General features: G+C 42.4%; 1 protein-coding gene and 1 long non-coding RNA gene across 2 annotated transcripts in view; one reads left to right on the plus strand and one right to left on the minus strand.

Moving 5' to 3' along the window:
- Positions 1 to 21,019, plus strand: part of LOC308303961 (proto-oncogene DBL-like) — a gene marked incomplete at its 5' end in the record, with an annotated part of 47,531 nt that extends 26,512 nt beyond the window's left edge. The window contains 14 exons of the mRNA XM_080748507.1: positions 544 to 610; positions 2,520 to 2,635; positions 3,008 to 3,077; positions 4,068 to 4,160; positions 5,008 to 5,100; positions 7,160 to 7,285; positions 7,818 to 8,036; positions 10,562 to 10,654; positions 10,823 to 10,901; positions 14,948 to 14,993; positions 17,260 to 17,441; positions 18,064 to 18,179; positions 20,091 to 20,203; positions 20,910 to 21,019. Coding sequence (XP_080604633.1) covers positions 544 to 610; positions 2,520 to 2,635; positions 3,008 to 3,077; positions 4,068 to 4,160; positions 5,008 to 5,100; positions 7,160 to 7,285; positions 7,818 to 8,036; positions 10,562 to 10,654; positions 10,823 to 10,901; positions 14,948 to 14,993; positions 17,260 to 17,441; positions 18,064 to 18,179; positions 20,091 to 20,203; positions 20,910 to 20,991 — 1,495 coding nt within the window. The 3' untranslated portion in view covers positions 20,992 to 21,019. The remainder of the gene's footprint in view (positions 1 to 543; positions 611 to 2,519; positions 2,636 to 3,007; positions 3,078 to 4,067; positions 4,161 to 5,007; positions 5,101 to 7,159; positions 7,286 to 7,817; positions 8,037 to 10,561; positions 10,655 to 10,822; positions 10,902 to 14,947; positions 14,994 to 17,259; positions 17,442 to 18,063; positions 18,180 to 20,090; positions 20,204 to 20,909) is intronic.
- LOC308303962 lies at positions 17,565 to 21,019 on the minus strand. Its single transcript, XR_013963036.1, has 3 exons — positions 20,880 to 21,019; positions 20,076 to 20,177; positions 17,565 to 18,508 (listed from the first exon to the last, which is right to left on the minus strand). It is a non-coding gene; the product is annotated as an uncharacterized lncRNA (long non-coding RNA).
- Positions 21,020 to 21,533: the final 514 nt, after the last annotated feature.

Raw genomic sequence — 21,533 nt, forward strand, 5'->3', positions numbered from 1 at the left:
GCTGACCTACTCGATGTGCCTAAAATGAAATATAAAAAATATGGTGAAGCAGCTTTCTGCTTCTACGGACCGACAGTTTGGAATAAACTCCCACTACACCTAAGACAGGCAGCCTCTGTGGATAGCTTTAAAGCACAGCTCAAGACCTATTTCTTTACTCTTGCTTTTAGCTGAATTATTTTTTTATCTCTTTGATGCTATTGACGTCCACACTGTTCTGAAATTGTTCTTCAATGTTTTATGTTTTTATTGTTCTGCTTTATTGTATTCATGTGTATTTTATTTTTTCTGTTAAGTAACTGTGCTTCATTTTCTGCTCTGTAAAGCACTTTGAGCTGCATTTCATGTCATGAAAGGTGCTATACAAATAAAGCTTTATTATTATTATTATTATTATTATTATTATTATTACCCTTATTATTATCTTGAGTAAATACAGGACAAAAATATCTGTTTTGGAGGAGGGCCTGTACGCCGCAATGCTCACACTGTCCACTAGGTGTCGCTTTAGAGTAGATTTTAACATTCTCTCTCTCTCTACAGCCACATCATGAAAGAGTTGATAGCGACAGAGAGGATCTACGTAGATGAGCTGCTCTCTGTTCTGCTGGTGAGTAAAATGATGCATTTATATCACACTTTTATCCAAAGTGCTTTGCATAGATTGACCCATTCACACACACACACACACACACACACACACACACACACACACACACACACACACACACACACACACACACACACACACACACACACACACACACACACACACACACACACACACACACACTCAATACACCGATTCCGGAGGAAACCATGCAAGGCACCAACCTGCACATCGGGAGCAATTTAGGGGTTCATAGTCTTGCTCAAGGACACCTCGACACTAACTCTGGGGGAGCACGGGATCGAACTGGGAAGTCTACCGGCCACTCTACCCCTGAGCCACTGGACTCACTGCCGTGATTCCATGGCAGTAAGAGAACCGCTACTGTATTCTTTGTTGGAATGGTTCACGGTGTTCAGGTATGCATTGCAAAATCCTGAGTGTTGATTTAACTCTGAGAATGAAGTGATCAACTCTGTGTACAGCACATGAACAGGACTTTAGAGTGTGGTGGCTGGCTCACGTTCGCCACACCGTCTGTACTGGGAACATGTAGGCCCTTATAGATGCAAACACTGTCCTCCTGTTTAATCGCTCCAGTGGTGGCAAAAAGTACTACAATTTCTTACTTAAGTGAAAGTATCAATATAATAATTACCTGTTCTGGAGTGCCTCTGTGTGTGTTCTTTCGTGCGAAAAAAACATAATCCATGCGGTAATTTCCATGCTCCAACGAGAGAGAGCGGAAATGAACCCGTCGCGCAACGTGAGGAGAGAGAAGAAAAAAGGGGAGAAAACAGCTGTTTTTCCAGCGTGGATCTGAATCAAGGTAAATAGGAGGTAGGGACATCACGCGACAACGGGGATACGCCATGTCCAGCCATGGAGCTCATCATGGGTGCCAGTATCGCGAGCCTATCCACCGTTTCCTGTCTGTGAACCAAATCTTGCGATACTTCGGAGACAGAAACGATTATTATTTACTGTTATTATTATTATATAATTATGCACTGTGCACATCGAAAAGCAAGTGATTGTAAAAAGGAGAAAAAAGAGAAAAACTTTGATATATTTTCTTTTATATTCCTGAACAGATTATATGACAAAGGTCTCAGTCGTTCATAAATAGTGTTTCTTCCAGGTTTGTTCATGAGCTGATCTAGCCGGCTCCATCATTCTGGCACCCATAGGAGCGTCATGGCCGGTCCCGGCGGTCACGTGGTTTCCCTTCCTTATATTTTAACTTCTTGATCTGAATGAGGAAGTGAAACTTGGTCACATGGCGGCCGCGTTGCATCATGGGATATGGAGTTTCTTAGCTCACCAGCAGCCGCTGAAGCAGATGTTTACCTGGTTACAATGGTAACCAGCTAACCTGACCACAGTCGGGTTAACTCAGCCGTGGCGGGGCACCGTTAACCAGAGTAAACACGTATGTGGTCGGGTTAGGCAGAAGATGTGTTAACTAAGGTTTTCAAATAAATGTTGTGGAGTAAAAGTACAATATTTGGATTCGAGATGTAGTGGAGTAGAAGTAAAAGTATTGACAATTCACCCTTTGTTAGCCTTCTGGTTGGTCCCTGACTGACCAACCAGCAGGCTCTATCTGCCTTGTCCCGCCCTGGTTTTTTATGTTGAATTTGCTAAAACATAATTTTTGGAGAAATAAAAACATTTAAAAACATGCTGAGTCACTAGACTGCCACTGAGCTGCTCCATTTTACTTAAACCAAGTTTGAAATGAGAATTGAATACACAGAAGACACCAAGACACAGCAACCAATGGGTGTGAAGAGGGGCGGGACAACGGGCGGGACTTGACAAAGGGTGAATTACTCAAGTGATAGGGTGGAAATACTCAAGTAAAGTACAAATACCTCAAATCTCTCCTCTCCTCTCCTGGTACCAGGGCTACAGAGCAGAGATGGAGGATCCAGCCATGTTCAGCCTGCTGCCCTCTGCTCTCCGCAGCCAGAAGGACGTTCTGTTTGGCAACATGCCTGAGATTTACCAATTCCACAGCAGGCAGGACACACACACACACACACACACACACACACACACACACACACACACACACACACACACACACACACACACACACACACACACACACACACAAGCGCGTCCCTCTTCTCTATCCATCACTGCCACTCAATAAGACCTTTTCAATATATACAAGCCCACACACACACACACAGACAGACAGACAGACAGACAGACAGACAGACAGACAGACAGACAGACAGACAGACAGACAGACAGACAGACAGACAGACAGACAGAATGCATGAGCTCACACAGGACTGGTTTCTCTCTCTCCTCTCTCTTCTCCTCCCCCACATCTGGTCCTCTCTGGCCTCCTCATCATGGTCCTCTGGGTTCATCTTCATCTAGGATCTTCCTCCAGGACCTCCAGGGTTGCCTGGAGACCCCGGAGACGGTGGGGGCCTGCTTCCTGAGGAGGGTAAGGGATGCGTGGAGTGTGGGGGAAATACATATTCAAAGATTTGCAAAAAAATTCGTGACTTTTTCAAAAATAGAAGATCTACAAGCTCACAGAGCTTGTATATCTGCTATTTTTCACTGTTAAAGCATTCAATAATTCTAGTTAACACCTGCATTTGATGCATTTCAGTGGTCTCTGATTGCAATTCAATTCAACTGAGCTTTATTGCCAAAGCAAAGTGTCAAAGTATAATAAAAACTGTTGAAAAGGGGGAACGTATTTACAGTTGGAGGGGGTACAGGCAGCATTATAAAAACAGAGTTATGTCACATTGTGTCATTATATACATGTTATATTTACAGGGTATAACGCCTTTTGGAAACAAAAAATTTAAAATGTGTTTAAAGGTAGCAGCTCTGTTTTTATGTGCAGCAGGTCTAAAGGTCACTCAATGGTTTGTAGTCCTTAAGGTGGTTGTATTCCATTCTCTAGCCTTCTTTTATCACAACAGTTACCAAATCTTGCTGCTGTGTTCTAGGGCATTCACGAATAGTGATTTTTAGTATTCGAATTATTCGACCTCAAAGTATTCGAATAGTTGAATATTCGACAGGACTGGCCAAACTGTCAAATATTAAGTCAGCAAGAGGCAAGCATTCATCTAGCCAAACTTTATAAACTATATATTTTTTAAAGAGAAAACAATAAAAAATTAAAATAAGCGAATATTCGACTTTGGTGAACAACATCGAATAGTGACTTTGATATTCGAATATTTGGGGGAATGCCCTACTGTGTTCGCACATTGTTGTATTTCTCCCACCCGCCCATGTTAATTCCAGCCATTTGAACAATGTTTTTTTAACACATCACTGGGAAATGTGTGTGCGTGTGTGTGTGCGTGTGTGTCTGTGTGTGTGTGTGTGTGTGTGTGTGTGTGTGTGTGTGTGTGTGTGTGTGTGTGTGTGTGTGTGTGTGTGTGTGTGTGTGTGTGTCGCACGCGAGCAGAAGGAGAAATTCCAGGTGTATGAGCGCTACTGCCAGAACAAGCCTCGCTCCGTGTTGCTATGGAGACAGTGCTCTGATTCGTCGTTTTTTCAGGTACAGTGTGGTGGGAACTAAGGCAGCCATGTGTGTTTACAATCGTAATGTTACTCCTCTACACAGCAAGCATTGCTGCGTCACCTACTGTAAGTTAATAATAGTTAATAGTGTCAGGGTCAGTGGGCTGTTAGTGAGCCTCTCTGCCATGGGGAGAAATCTTCTCTTGTCTTCTCTTCTCTTCTCTTCTCTTCTCTTCTCTTCTCTTCTCTTCTCCTCTTCTCTTCTCTTCTCTTCTCTTCTCTTCACTTCAGTGTTGTTTTCGACAGCAAATTTTGATTTAGTTTTAGTCATAGTCTTTTGAATAAAATGTATTTTAGTTTTAGTCATAATTTAGTCACCTGACAAGGTTTAGTTTTAGTCTAATTTTAGTCGACTAAATATCATAAGATTTTAGTTGACTAAATCTACAGTTGATTTAGTCAACCGAAATGTATTTTGGCAGGCCTTGATGACATGGTAATGGCTGATTTTACACTTGGTTAGGGTTAGGGTTAGGCTCAGGGTCGCGACGCGTTGTGAGCTTGTAGATCGGCTATTTTCAGCACGCAACACCTGAGAGCAACCAAACATAAAATGACTCTCTTCTCCACTAGTCCCTCCCTAACGTTTTAGTCTAGTTTTTATTTTGTTGACGAAATTGTCAATATATTTAGTCTTAGTTTTAGTCATCACAGCGTAGTTTTTATTTCGTTTTTATTTTGTTTTCGTCAGTGAAAAAAACACAGTCGACAAATATATTTCGTCATAGTTAACTATAATCAACACTCTTCTCTTCTCTTCTCTTCTCTTCTCTTCTCTTCTCTTCTCTTCTCTTCTCTTCTCTTCTCTTCTCTTCTCTTCTCAGGAGTGCCAGAAAAGGCTGGATCACAAGCTGGGCCTGGACTCCTATCTCCTGAAACCGGTCCAACGCCTCACCAAGTACCAGCTGCTACTCAAGGTTCTGTACACTTTACTTCAACTCAACAATGTCATGCTTCTGTAGGTCTGGACTGGTACACGGGATAGACAGACAGGAACAGCACTATGCAAAGTATGCATACTTGAGGTCAAGGCAAAGCTAAACCATGCACACTTGTACTGAATTTCTAAACAAGTATGCGGAGGTAAAAGCTGTCCATCATAGAGAGGGATGGGAACTGTAAGTAGTCATTGCTACAAGAGATCAGTCGGTGGCAGTCATGCACCGTTTATTTGTTTGGGCCAATTGCCCAAAGGAGAAGACAGAGAGGTTTGCTTAATTGGTAGCAGGGGTCATCTACATGTCCGTACACTGCAAATGTGTCTGTGGCAAAGACTTGGTCTTGTCCGTGGCAAATATTAGATTTTCTGTTTTACACACCATTATGTTCTTATTTTGATCATAACACGCAATTATGTCAAGTCTCCATTTTTTTCAGAATATGTAATGACACTGATTTACTATGACACTATGGCATAGTAGGATTTAGTTAGCCTAGTAAACAACCAACTTCCGTTCTCCAGAAATGGTTTCCGGAAGAGGGCGGGTACGAGGCGAGGATTTAGTACTAGTTGTTCTCAAATGTTGTATTTGCATGGACCCCCTTAACTCTGAGAGTGTACAAATGGAACCAATTGGACCCTGGTCCATTTGGTTCCATTTGTACACTCTCAAAGTTACAAAACTGTTATGGTCATTCATAGCTAGCACTGGTAATATTACTTTCTGCTCATTTTGTACGTCTGTGGCAAACATTTTGTAAAAAATGGCCCACCATAAGCCAGCATGGCGATGGCCACTGATTGGTAGACTTCCGCATTTAACTCCATACAGACTTAGAAACTAGTCATCGAATCGTCTGGCTACATGAGACTACAGTATACGGAAAACATAACGTCATACTGTGAATAAGCTATATAAACCAATTTGGTTAATTAAAACACAGACTGAAACCCCTACATGCATGCATAGTGCTCAACGCTCACATTGATTTATCCGAGAGACACGGCGGTGACTTTTGCATGCAGCCCGCATAATTCCCCCGGTCCATTAATTATTATGTCCACTTCAATCCATTAAATGGAAAGAATGCCGCCGCCCACTCAGCAAGATGGCCTTTCTGTCTGTGGCATAAACCCCGGTGCTTGTTGTGTGTGTGTGTGCGCTACATGCAAAAGTCATCCGAGCCCCTGGGGTTTTGTGATGGCAAGAATTCAAGCCAAAAAGCAATTCCTTCCCTGCAGTAATCACGTCAAGTTTGTCGTTTGACCGTTTTGACGATATTGCTAATTCGGATAACGTGTTCTTTTAATCTGGGGAGTGGTTTAATGGTTGTAAAATTTGTGTCAGATAGATCAGTGGTCTTCAACCCTTTTCATTTCAAGGTCCATTTATTCTGCATTTGAGTTCACGGAACACCATTTGATGAGATTTAGCCTCTCAGACCCAAGAATATGTTGTTATCTTTGGATAAGTCTTCCACAATTCCACAATTCCTCCATGCTGTATTGATGTTGGTACCATAGAGCTAACAGGCAAATGTTGATCAAAATAACAATTCTTCTACATTCTCTAATTGTGATTTCTTGTAAATTAAGTAATGCAGATACAATAATGTGAAATAGCGTGAAATGAAATGAAACCAAATGGAACTGTAAGGGTCGATTTGGTTTGATTTTACACTCTCAAGAGTTAAAGCTCTATAAGGGTCCTTTTGGTTACCAACTGTCCATCATTTAGCTGGGGACCACCTAGAACCTTCTCAAGGACCACTGGTGGGTGAGATAGAAGAACAGTCAGTCAGACAGACAGACAGACAGACAGACAGACAGACAGACAGACAGACAGGCAGGCAGGCAGGCTGGCAGACAGACAGATAGATGACAGTGTAGATTTCAATAAGAATGTCATCCCTGCTTCCTATCCATCCTTCCTGTCTGTCTGTCTGTCTTCTCCAAAAAGCAGAAATATAAATATATTTTACAGACACAGACAGAAACTAACATTGAAACATTGTGTCATTTCCCCCCCTGTGCAGGAACTGCTGAAACACTGTACGGAGCAGCAGTACCGCTGTGAGCTCCAGGAGGCGCTAGACTGCATGCTGGAGCTGCTGAAGTCTGTTAACGACTCCATGCATCAGATAGCCATCACTGGATACCAGGTAGCCATTCATCACTTAATGCTCAACGTAGATTTAAAATAACAAACGTAGCAAGAATCGGGCAAGTCCCAGAAAAGAAGAGCTGTGATTGGCCAGGCGGTATTATTATCCATGACGGAGGTGCGCCATCTCAGGCGCCGATGAGCCCTGTGAGTCACCGAGCGAGCGGTAGCGAGCGAGTCGCCGTGACGAACGGTGCGACCGGCACATGAGCCGACTCAGCGCCGTTACCGAGTTATGTGCCGTTATGGACAGAATGGTAAATATTGACCTGCGTCCGAATGCGGCTCAAAGGGACTGTAGTGCGTTGGACTGCTGAATGCAAGTCTTTCAGCCAATCACACGCTGGCAGGGTGGGGCTTGCCCGATTGTCGCTATGAAAAAATATCACGTGTCCTTGAACAGACTATGCATCCATCCATCCATCCATCCATCCATCCATCCATCCATCCCTTATCTACCAACCAAACTTGTGTCTGCTGTCTGTCTGTACGTCCATCCATCCGTCCATCTGTCCGTCCGTCCATCCCAGGGTGACCTGACTCAGCTGGGTCGGGTGGTGTTGCAGGGCAGCTTCAGTGTGTGGATCAGTCACAAGCGAGCGGCGGTGCGCATGAAGGAACTGGCCCGGTTCAAGCCCATGCAGAGGCACCTGTTCCTGTACGAGCACGCCCTGCTGTTCTGCAAGCGGCGCGACGACGACACACAACACGACAGGACGCCCTTCTACAGCTTCAAGCACTGCCTGAGGGTTTGTTTACCTGATGGATCGGGTTAATTTTACTTTATGAAAGGGATGCTTCTCCAAATATGATGTCTCAGTGTGTTCTAGAGCAATAGTTCCCACATTTCAACCACGGTTTGGTATGTATTTTAGGCCATGGACACCCATTGCCTTTCAAACTATGAGAGTGTGCAAATAGAACCAAGTGGACCTGGCTGTAATGGTACATTGGTTCCATTTGGACTCTCTTGTTCTCTGTGTACCTGGGTGTTCCAAACTATCAATATCCAGCACCCCACTTTGACAAACACTGTCCTGGAGTCTCAATGTCACAGCCCAATCCACCCAGAGCGTATATTATTATCTGATCAATCAGTACTCGCTGTCTAGGCTTTCGGCTACAGCATTTGGCCGTTAGAACTCAGAGTCAGAACTCATTCAGCTGAGCTTCTCAGAGCAGGCTTATTGTGTGTTGGGATGGAGCTCGAAAAGATCCTGTATCAATCAGCTTTTGGCTGTTTACGGCCCATTACGTCATGTTTAAACAATCAAGACAAGAGGCGATCAAGAATTAAATCAGATCACCCACGCTGGCACAAACATGTCTAAAAGTGTATTGATACCAGCCAACCTGTACTCACAGTCACTCAACTGGCCAATACAAAGAAATACCAGTTCTGTTCAGAATTTTTCGTCTCACGTCTTTCCACAAAATATTAGAAAACGCTCACTTGTGGGCTCGATAAAAGCCTGGCGGGGTGGCGGGGCATCACTGGCAGTGGCACCCCCGCTCTCACTTGAAGGTCACCACTCTTTACGGTGTCAGTCCCCGTCGGCTAGCTCTGGGTCTTTGGTTCCAATGCAATGCCACCTGAAACGAAGATACATCCCTACATTTTAACACATTAAAACTGCAATAGCATCTATGTTATTTTAGATTTTAGCGTTGGTTATTCAAAAATTGCAGATGTACAAGCTCGTACACGTGCTTGTATGAGCTGAATGAGCTTGTACAGGTTGTAAAAGAACTTGAAAGTGATAGATAGATGATAGATAGATACCTTTATTATCCCACGGGGGAAATTCAGTCACCCAGAGGCACCCAAAGTACTGTTGTGAACAGCGAAAAAACAAACAAGGTAAAAGAAACAGCATACAGAGCAAAAGTAAAAAGTTATAAAAACAAAACAAATATATACAGTATACGTATATAGAGTGTCAAGAAAAGAATACTCAAAGTAGCCTATAGTGCTTACCTAAGCAAGTTGCGAACTCAGTGCTTACACTGGTCCCTTCATTCATACATTGGGAACTACCGGTAGCTACTTATCAGTGCAGTGCCAAAAATATATATACACAATACACATATACTGTACATACATATACATAAGTGTCAACTAAGTCAAAAGACAAGCAATAATACTTAAATACTAATAAAAAAAAGTGCAGAGCCAAACAAAAAGTGTCAAACTAGATTTCAAGATTCAAGATGTTTATTGCAAGGATGTGCAAGTACTGTACTTGCCACTGTGAAAATCTAAGGTTGGGGGTGCTTCATAATACACAGAAATGAAAAAACAGTACATAAATAACAATACTAAAAAGTAACACCACAGAAAATGTTCATTGTTTTTAGACGTATTTAGCATTCTTACAACCTTGGGGTGGAACTACATGTGTCAGTCTGCTTGTGCTGGCTGTGATGCTCTGCTGCCTCTTCCCTGAAGGCAGCAGTACCAACAGACTGTTAAACCACTGATTTAGAATGCATTCGTAGAATCGGCCTCATGTCTTAAAGGAGAAATGGTCTCTGTCTTTTTTACGGCGCTTTTTATGGCGCTTTTTACGGCGTGGCTCTGCAGGCGTCCAGCTACTGTAGAAATAATCTCTCAAGCACAGACTCTGATGCTAAAAGGAAACAAAACAGAGTGGGCGTTCCCTTTTTTTTGATGGTTAGCCAGATTGCTGTAGAAGTACCTCCACTAATTTCTTCTAAGTGATGCCCTGAAAAGTCACCACTTTGACTGCATGTGTTTTTCTGTACTGTAGATCAGTGGTTCTCAACCTTTTCAGGCCACGACCCCCAAAGGAATCATATTTGAACTGGGGACCCCCCCACCCTGACGAGCACTAAGTGTTGAGGCGTTACATTTTGTATAACACTTTTCTGTTGTGAAAATAGCCGATCTACATTCACACAACGCTGCGAGGCGTTGTGAGCATGTTTCTGCAATTTCTGCCTTTAATATTTGACAATATGGCCAACGTTTATTTTATTTTAGAGGTATTAAAAGTGTCTTAAATGTCCTTAAATTGTCACTTTAGAAATGTGCAGATACCCTCTAGATACGCTTAAACTCTATGTTGGTTTGTTTAGGCCTACTATTGAGTGAGAAAACAATGTTTCACATTAAGTTAATCATCTGGGGACCCCCCCAAAATAATTTGGGGACCCCCCTGGGTGTCCAAACCCACAGGTTGAGAACCACTGCTGTAGATTATGAGTGCAGTGGGCATCACTTTCACCTGGATGTGTTCTTTCTGTGCTGCAGATGAGTGCAGTGGGCATCACGGAAAACGTTAAGGGAGATCTGAAGAAGTTTGAGATCTGGTACAGCGGCAGGGAGGAGGTGTACATAGTGCAGGTGAAACCTCTGCTCTTTCTCTCTCTCTCTGTCTCTCTCTCACACACACACACACACACACACACACACACACACACACACACACACACACACACACACACACACACACACACACATATTCTGACTGGCTTTGTGCTGTGTTGTCTGTGGTCTCGTTGGTGTTTATAGGCTCCCTCACTGGAGGTGAAAGTCTCTTGGCTCAATGAGATTCGCAAGATTCTCACTAACCAGCAGAAAGTGTGCCACGGTCTGTATTATCTGTCTCTATATAGCTCTCTATTATTCTGCTTAACCTCCAAGTGTAATATCCCTCTAAAAGGTTTAGATCAGGGGTCTTCAACAGGGGGTCCGGGGTCCCCGGAGTTACTACAAGGGGTCCTCCAAATCTTCCAATCCTTTTTATATTAACAACTTGAACCCTAGTGTCCATATTCTGAGAACTGTAGCCAAAAGAAAAAGAGCAGACTAAGGGGTCGTTTACACGGCGACGTTGCAACGAGAATTTCCACAACATGAAAAGTCAGATATACCTTCTGTTCAGACGACAACTGCATTTTCGGGGTTGAAAACGGAACGAAGTAAGACCGGAATTTTGGGTGGAAAAGCTGACAATGGAAAGACAACAGATGTGATGTCATGGCTCGCATACAGCCTATTGCAGCCACGTTACCATGGTGAATGGTAAACAAGGAAGTAGAATCGTCTATCCGTGCATCAAAAAAGAAAATCGCACCAGTGCGAAGTGAGCGGTGCAAATATATTTAGGGAGATACATTGTGGACAATTTTCAAGCCTTGTTTTTCTTTAAATAATCATATATGCTTTGTGTGTCTTCAATCAAATGGCCGTGATCAATCAATAGCTGTTCTAACCATGAATTAGCCGAATTCAACATGAGCAGTTTAGTATTCACAATCGCCAAGTCAGCATTTATCAGCATCGTCAAGCTAGCATTCACAATCACTAGGTTAATAATTAATATTCACAATATACATCATCAATATAAACCAATTCCATTCAATCATTTACATGATGTCATTTCTACATCACAATAGATGTAGAAATGAGTTACAATAACGTCATCTCTCAGATGAAATTTAATTGGTTAATACTAATATGTAGGCTACATACGTAGCCTACATACAAACAGGCAAAGCAAGACGTAGGAGCGTTTAGCACCGCTCAGAAATAAATAAATATATATAATTTTGGGGCAATTATGTTTGAATGTTGATAGTCATTCAGTATAGAGAGACAGGAAGGGTGGGAGAGAGCAGGGGAGTAAGATTTCTCGGACCGATCAAAGGCCACAAACTGCACATTTTCTGTCTAAAAGTGTGGTTATGTTATCGCTTATAAGTGAATATTAACTCTCCTACCGCCAGATTATTTATTTATTTATTGGGTCTGGTGCCATCAAAAAGCGGCTTACCTTTGCAATGTTATAGTAGAATGTTGGCCTTTTTTTTTTTTTTTTTTTTGACTCTTGGCCTATTTGGCCTTTTTTGCATGCGCTTTCGCTGACCAGCCAGCAGAGGGGGGCGTAATGCCATTAATGTGGCCGCTTCCTCCTCCCATGGTCTAGGAACACACATTGGCAACAAAGCCCCTGGGCCAGAGATATCAACACGGAAGCGAAATGGTCTCCGTTGATGTAAACGCATAATGGATTTTTAAGAACATCACTGCTCGCCATGTGATTACAGTAGACGGCGGCGGGACCCCTCATCAGCTTACAGACATCAAACCAAGGTACAAAAGAACGAGCCAAAGAACGTACAATTGGCATTGAGGTTCTGTAAAAAATGGGGCGAACGGGAACGTTCAAAGCGTAGAAAGAGTTAATCTAATACAATTTTGAAATTCAAGGTTAGGCGGCCTAAACGTGTTATGACGTATTTTACACGGCCTAAACGCGTTCTAAATCAGAGTTAACCAATCGGGTGCCTATGTGACTATGACATCATGGACAAATCAACAGAATCGAACTGTTTCATTGGTCTAACGGACTTGTGTCATCATCACCGTGCGAAGTGAGCGGTGCAAACTAATTCCTGTAAAGGCGCCTGCGTGAATCAGTGTTGATAGGCATGCATGGCAATATTCTTTGTGTTGTGTATGATGTCAGTCTAGAGGTCTGCTCAGACTATATAAGGTTTTCGTGTGTCCCGACCTTTACACCATACAGAGGACGGAACCATCTCTGGACATAACCAGATCTGCCACCAGAGCCTGATGACTCTGGTGGTCGTCAGTTAGGCAACCAGTGATCTTATTTGCCTCTAGATTTTTGTTTATGACCCTATACTAATTATTTCGGCAAAGCCGAAGTATTTGAATTTCATACCACGATTATTTTGACCAAAGAATCATCCGTTATCCTGGGGCGGAACATTTGGTCTAGTTAACTCATGTTACCCTCATTAGTGACAGCATTACCTTTTTTTGTATATATTAATATTCCAAAAATAAAAATGAGTCAGGTGATTTCAAAATCCTCACAGATAACAGTGGCACACATGGCACATGGTACTGTAGTTCCAAGTTTTCAAAGGAAAAGTAGGTCATAGGGGAAGAATCCACATGAAGGTAGGCAATCCAACATAGAAAAAACAGTCAGTCAAAGAAAGTGTTCCATTGTGGCAGGCCAGCCGGGTGACATGCGGTGTTCAGGCCTTGTTCAACAGTCTGAGGCGGGAGGAAGCTGTTCAGAAAGCTGGTGCTCTTGCATTTGATACTAGACCTCCTTCCATGGCCACGGCTGTAGAAGTGAGATGAAGAGGTTGTGACTGGGGTGGTGACTGTCCTGTTCAGTGAGCTTTGACTACACACTGCTCATCGTACGGCTCATGGAGTGAGGAGAGCCATTATGTACTTGGCCCAACGCACCACAACATACAGTAGGCTTTTCCGTTTTTTAATGGTGCAGATGCCATACCAGGCTGTGACACAGCAGCCTGACAGAGTGCTTTCAATGGAGTTGTTGTGTCCTGTCTTGATTCTGTCATGCAGGTGGCTCTTTATTGTTTATACTATTTAGTTATAATCTATACAGTCTGTTTTTGGAGAAAAGTTAATACAACTTGTGGCAGGAAAAGTACAGTAGGAAATCACGTGATTCACTGTCTTCAGAAGCACATCACGTTCCGTCAGAACATTACTGAGATGAGATTCATTCGGTTTTGTGAAATCTGTTATCAGTGTGTTTTATTATACATTTTGTTTCATGAAACCTCAGAGAACTGACATTGCTGATTGTATGAGTCATGTATTTTTATCTATAATACATGAAAACAAACCACACTTTTAGACAGGGCCCTGTGATTAAAGCGCTCTGTCTAAAAGTGTGGTTTGTTTTCATGTATTATAGATAATACATGACTCATACAATTGAGAAATTCAAGGTTAGCACCACTCAATAATTTTTTATGACGTAATTAGGCGGCCTAAACGCGTTATAAATCAGAGTTAACCAATCGGGTGCCTATGTGACTATGACATCATGGACAGATCAACAGAATCGAAGTGTTTCATTGGTCTAACGGACTTGTGTCATCATCATTTGTGACACCATGGTTTTGGTAAAAAAGCGGTCTATAGGAGCGGTTAGCACCACTCAAAAAAGAAAATTGAATGCTGATATTTCTTCCAAAAGGCTTCATACCCTATAATGTACATAATGACACGACGATGTGACATAGCTCTGTTTACACAATGCTGTACCCACTCCTCTATAGGCTATATGTTCCCCATTTTCAACAGTTTTTATTGTTTTGAAACTTGCTTTGTAAACGTTTTCTCATGTCAATAAAGCTCCCTTGAATTGAATTGCGTCACCGCCACCTAGCGAAATTACATGGACACTACATCATCTCAAGCTCTGATGCGGCTCCATATGAACGCTGGATAAAAAGCAAAACGCAGCGGCGAAGTCCCGGGACCTCGCCGTTTTCTCTACAGAGCGTTGTCATCTGAACGGGACCTTAGCACATGGTGAAAGGTCATGTTTATTAGGTAATGACTGTTCAAGTGGTTAAATATCTGAAAACACAAATTGACATGAATCCAAAATACACTGACGATTAATTGGCTGTCAAACAATGAAACTATATGGAATCTATGAACAGGTTGTCGGGGTCCCTGCTTCATCTCTCTCAACTAAGGGGTCCTTGGCCTGAAAACGTTGAAGACCCCTGGTTTAGATCATTCTCATAATCCTTTTTTTCATCATTTGTTAACCCTCTTGCTCTCAAACTCCACTTCCATGTCCTCTGTCCTGCCTTGTTCTCTCAGAGGAGACCCCAGCCCTTATGCTGTCAGACACACAACTCTCTGACAGGTGACACTCTCTGCATGGCATCCTTTGTCGCATGAGAGCATTTGTTTGCATATACTAACTAAAAGCTACTGAAGAACGCAGGAATGTGTTCAAATCACTTTCAATTCAGTCAATTCAGTCCTGAGAGAGGAGTGAAATTAATTGAATACGTTCAAGTGGAATTTACACCTAAGTCCTCAGGTCCTTGATACAAATTCAGGAATTGGCTTAACTGAGAGCGAGCCACCACATAATTGGGGTCTTTTCCACCAAAAGAACCTTGGTTCAAGAACGAGTGCCGTTCAACTTTCTTGGAACCTTGGTTCGTTCTTGCGAACCGGACGCGAACCGGCTTGTGTTTCCACCCGATTGAACCAGATTGAACCAGAGGAACCAAGGATTTTGTGGTTCCCGTTCCGAACCAACTTTCATGGTTCGGAAACCAACTCGAACCAGTTCTTTGCCGGTCGAAAAGTGCCCATTATGTTCTCTCCGCGAGGCGTGTGTTTATGTAGATTGAAGAAAATATGTTTGGTGGAATGCCACGAATGACTGATAATCCCTGGATGATTACAATTTATGCAAACTTTTAGTTTTGAATATTTGAAAACATTTAGGCTGCAGTGGTAAGGTGTTTTTCACCTGCAAAAGGAGTCTGAGAACTGATTCTAGAATATTTTCTATAGCATGCTTCATAATGCACATACACTACCCACTGAGCATTTTTCGGGCTATAAAATGCTAAATGGTGCATTTACTGTATATAGTGCCTTTATACAAGGTGCTATACAGAGATTACATTAACCCATTCACATACACATTCATACGCACAGTACACAGATGTCGGAGGAAACCATGCAAGGCACCAACCTTTAAGGGACACTAACTCTGGGGGAGACCGGGATCGAACTGGGATCCTTCCAGAGCCACTGCCACTATCTACAGAAAAATACATCTAAGCGCGGCTAGGCTAAAACCGGGTTATAACAGGTCTGAAAGTGAACGTTTTATTCAACGGCTTAGCCAGACCAGTTATAACCAGGTTTTAGACAGATGGCTAATAACCGACTATGGCTCACTGGGCAGTGAACAAAAACTGTGTTTCACCGTTCCAATGCTTTTCCCATGGCGCTGACTGGCCCAGCTGTGGGCATAAAATGCCAAATTCAGGACACTCATGGACAAATTGCAACACCGCCTGCACAAATTGGCGTTTGGCAGGAGCAATACGACTGTTTTTGAATGGCTGCACCACTACGCTGTGGGGCTTCAATGTATTCCTGCTTGTTCACTTAAGAAATGTATGAGACTTTGAATGTGTGCAGAATTATAGACGTGGTTCAAATAGCATTTGCTCTCAGTTTGATTTGATCTACATGGTGTAGCAGCTGGGTGGAGTTTACTATGTAAGCACTTTAGAAGATGAAGTTATCAGTCACAGACAACTGTCTAGTCTACCAATTACAGTACTGTAAGTGTCTCTAGTGTCTAAACTCTCTGCTCCTAATATCAACCCCCCACCCATCTGACACGCCAAAACATTTAAATCAAGCACTAAGAATTCTTTGCAAATGCTATTTGACATTTTGACAATGCCAGAACACAAATCTTTCATATATTGTGGCAATCTTTAGAAACCAAGGCATCTTTTAATGAGAAACCTTCCAAAACGTTGCCTATTTGTTATGCCAGTGGTTACGGAGTACACTGTTTGGGGTATTACATTCGCCCATTGGATGCTGCAATATATGTCTGTGTCAACAGAAGAGAATGCTGGATTAAAGGAGACTTCCGGACTAGTGCTTTTCTTACCGTAATCTGAAGTTATTCCAGCCATTAACCAGTCATAGAGGCGAAATAAAAGAAAAAATAAATTGTGCACAATAGCTTTGAGCCGGTGGGTGGAAACTAGCGGTCGCTCGCCTTTTTACAGCAAACTATTAGGGACAAAACTCTGTGGAGACATCTCTGCCATTATGAAAGACGGATGTAAAGCGATACAAATAAGCGGTTTAGCGCAATGCCCCACCGCTCGCAGTCGGAGCTGCGTTGGATAAAAAAAAAGAAACAAAACTGCACCGATCGTTCTGGGATATCATAACATCAGATTAACGTAATAAAATGACTAGTCCGAAATTCTCCTTTAACTCTTAGAATGTGAATGACGTAGGTCGTAGGAGCCTGTTTGTGACAGTGTGGGTGTTGTTGTTGTTTTTCTTTTCCTTTTTCCTGTGTGTTCTTTTTTTTTTTTTTTTTTGCCTTGGTGGTGTGGTTCCCGTGGGTTCAGTGTGTCGGGGGTGTGTGTGTCGTGGGGCGGACCGTCGGTGGCGGCGGGCTGCTCAGCGTGTCTCCATGTTCCTCACAGCTCCACGGCGACAATAAGCCACTCCCTCAGGCACCCCCAGGGGGAGGAGTCACTGTACACCAGCCCCGCCCTCTCGGACCCCGTCGTCCAGTCTCCTCAACGGAGTGAGTTACCGAGTCGGAACGGAAAACAAAATGACACACACATAAACATTTCCAAGATGTTTTATGCAGTGGTGGAAAAAGTACACATTTTTCTTTACTTAAGTGAAAGTATGAATACTGCAATGTAGAAATACTCTGTTACAAATAGAAGTCCGGAATTAAAAATGTACTAAAGCAAAAGTATTGGTATCAAAATGTACTTTACGTATCAAAAGTATAAAGTACTCAGTGTGCAGAATGTCCCGTTTCACAAGATTTCAAATGTATAAAATGTCTGAAAAATCTTTCGAAAATAGCAGATCTACTCGATGCATTGTCGCGATGAGCTTGTAGATCTTCTATTTTCAAATGGCCGAAATGAATTTAGGTCTGAAGTGGATAATGTATGTTTTGTAATAATAATCAAAATCTACAAAGTAACTAGTAACTAAACATTTCAAATAATTGTAGTGGAGTAAAAGTACAATATTTGGATCCGAGATGTAGTGGAGTAGAAGAATTGGAAATTGGCCTTACTGAGTAGTAAATGTACTTAGTTACTTTACATCACTGGATTTATGAGACATAAAGAAATCGACGTGGAAATTCGTCAGTGGTCATATCAGCTGTCTGTCATCTGCAGGCTGGCCGGCCCCTGCCCACTCAGTGGCCATCTGTGAAGGACTGGAGGACTGGGGTGGAGCCACAGACCATTCCAACCTGACTGACTCGGACGAGGATGATCAGCCTTCCCCACTGGTGAGAGTTGCTTCTCTTAAAATTTTAATAGTTCCTCAGGTGCCACAGTAACTTGTGTCATGGGGTAGAATAGAATAGAACTACTTCATTTATCTCACCCTTCAGGCTACTCTCCTGTTATAAGAATCTTGCTGTTTTAAGCCAGCTCTCCACCTTGGCGGCGGAAGCGGTCGGAAAGCGGGTGCTGCCGACAAGCATGGGGGTCGGAAACCATTGATGAAGAACTGAGCATGTTCGGTCGTTTGCCGACCTTGCTCGCCGTCGGTAGTGATGAGGGGGGTAAATACTCCACTGTAGAGTGTTCCTCTGCTACTGGTGCAGAAGCAAGCCTAAATAAGCCAGAGACATTTGTCACACATTTGAACAAGATACCATATTCTCAATCTCAATTGTTTAATGGTTTTAATGGTGATGTAAAACTTAAAGGAGTAGTTCACCCGCAAAATGACTTTTTTTCTATTGATTACTCACGCCATGGAGACTTGAGTTCAATAATATTTTTTGGTATTTGTTGCATTCCTAAGACAATGGGGGTAAACTTACTATAATCCATTTTTTGTCTTAGGAATGGTACAAATACATTTTTTTTCCCATGAATTCAAGTCTCCATGGCGTGAGTAATCAATAGGAAAAAAGTCATTTTGGGGGGTGAACTACTCCTTTAAGCCTGTTTGTCAATAGGCAGAGTGTTCCACACAGTCGGGGAGCTTAAACAGCACCTTTGATCACAAGCCGGGTTCTAGGAATGTATCCAGCAGAGCTGCATCTACCGATCACAGAGGATGTCCAGGCACATAGGGAGACAGTAAATCCTCTATGTAATTTGGAGCGAGGCCATTTAAAGCTTTAAAGGTGATCAATACATTTTAAAATTGGCAGCCAGTGTAAGTTGGCAAGCTCAGGAGCAATGTGTTCGTATTTCCTTGTGCCTGTTAAGATTCCGGCAGCAACGTTCTGCGCTGGTTGGAGTCAGCTAAGTGAGCACTGCCTGACAACTAGGGATGGGACGATGTGAAAATGTCATATCACGATTATTGTGACCAAAGAAAACGCGATTTACGATATTATCGCGATAATCAATATATCCCCAACATCCATTATCCTTGAGAGCTTGTAAATCGGCAATTTTTTGGCAAAGAGATTTGGTAAAGAGTGAAAAAAGACTGTATCAAGTTAAGTACGCATATTATAATAAGTACGTTTTACCAAAAGAGGGTTTAAATGGTACCGGCTATGCAGCTCGGCAAATAAAAGGTGAATTGATCCCAGTGCATGACAGAGGACGATTTCACGATAAATGAAAACTCCACGATACGATTATCGTGAGTGTTTTTTATCACGATAAATGATAATATCGCTTATCATCCCACCCCTACTGACAACTGCATATAAAGTGCATTATAACAGTCCAGGCGGGACAGAAATAAAGTCATGAATTATTTTGTTTTTGCAAAACAGTATAGGAGACAATTAGGCCCATCTGATAAAAAAAAATTATTTGAAAGAAGCAAGACCGGAAAAGATCAAACATTACACCAACATGCCTGTCTGCCCACCTGCTTGATAGTTTTGGTCAGTGTACTAAGCTCACTGTGAATCAGGCTGGTGGAATATGTTTAGCCAAAGACTGACCTCATCAGCTTTGTCATATTCGGTTTTAAAAGGTTTCGGGACATCCAACATCAACGGAATTAAAGTCATCTAAACTAAGTTTAAGCTATTAGATTGGAGAGGAACATAAGTGTATCATCAGCATAATGGGGAACACCATGGCCCTGCATGACCTGGCTGAGGGGATGCGTGTACATTGAGAATAACAGAGAGCCAAGAATTGCCCATTGACGAACACCACCATTAAAATCAGCAACATATAAATAGACGTGCAAGCTAGTCTACCGTCTTCCGTTCCAGGTGGCTGGCAGGTATAGGGTCATGGTGGAGAGCAGCATGGCCAGCACTGATGACATCATCTTTAACTGCGGCGATGTGATCCAGTTGCTGCACGAGAACTCGTCGGGAATGTGGTAAGAAGCACGTTAGTATAAACGCACACTTATAACAGTCAGTTTTAAACAGAGACCGTAAAACATCATCATTAAAAAAATTGGCTAATTTGATAGCCTTAATTAGCTGTTTTGGCCATGTCACTCCACCTTCAAGTAAAAGTATCAATACTGCAATGTAGATGTACTCTGTTACAAGTAGAAGTCCGGTATTCAACCTTTACTTCAGTAAAAGTACAAAAGTATTGGTATCAAAATGTACTAAAAGTACCAAAAGTAAAAGTAATCATTGTGCAGAATGTCCCATTTCAAGTTATCAAATATATACCTTACCTTACCTATAGCAGAAAATAGCAGATCTACAAGCTCACAATGTGTCGCATCGCGACGCATTGTGAGCTTGTAGATCGGCTATTTTCAAATGGCCAAAATGTATATATGGCTGAAGTGGTTAATGTATGTTTTGTAATAATATTTAAAATCTACAAAGTAACTACAGTAGTAACTAAAGTTTTGAAATAAATGTAGTGGAGTAAAAGTACAATATTTTGATCCGAGATGTAGTGGAGTAGAAGTAAAAGTATTGGAAATTGGAATTACTCAAGTAAAGTACAAATAACTCAAAAGTGTACTTAAGTACAGTACTTAAGTAAAATGTACTTAGTTACTGTACACCACTTAATACAAGTAACTTCACCTGATGTTTGCCGTTTTGTGTCATTCGCAGGGTGGTGAGAAACGTGAGTCGCGGGGAGCAAGGACGCGTCCTCTCGGAGGACCTGCACAGGATTCTGGGGGAGGCCTGCTGAGAACAGATCGGGATACGGTGGCTGCCATACGTTAACTTTCTCATTCCGTGTTCTTCATCACTGCATCCCCCTGTGTCTGCCTGACTCTCCACCCACCACAGTACAGTATGTCTCTTAGTGCCAAGGGTTTCACACACCCACACACACACACTGTACAGAAATGTATAACGTACACACATACACACAAACACACAGTGGTGTCACACCAAATCCTGGGCCCTGGGTACAAGGATTCACTGCGGGCGCCCCCCATGAATGTTAACTATTGAAAAATAGCAGATATACAAGCTCACAGTGCGCTGCGAGCTTGTATATCTGCTATTTTTGAAAAATCGTGAAAATGTGTGCAAGAAACCTAAGTTTCCATGTCAGTGGTGCTCAAACCTTTTCATGTCAAGGACCCCCAAGATGATATGTATTTGGCCACGGACCCCCCATCTAAAAATATTTAGTTCCAGGGACCCCCCAGAAGCAAAATTTTAGTTACAAATGTTCGCTTAAAAAAAACATATATTCAAAGATTTTCCCACATTTTCACGACT

The sequence above is a fragment of the Nannobrachium achirus genome (genome assembly GCF_963921795.1).
Source record: "Nannobrachium achirus genome assembly, chromosome: 19".
Lineage (NCBI taxonomy): Eukaryota > Metazoa > Chordata > Actinopteri > Myctophiformes > Myctophidae > Nannobrachium > Nannobrachium achirus.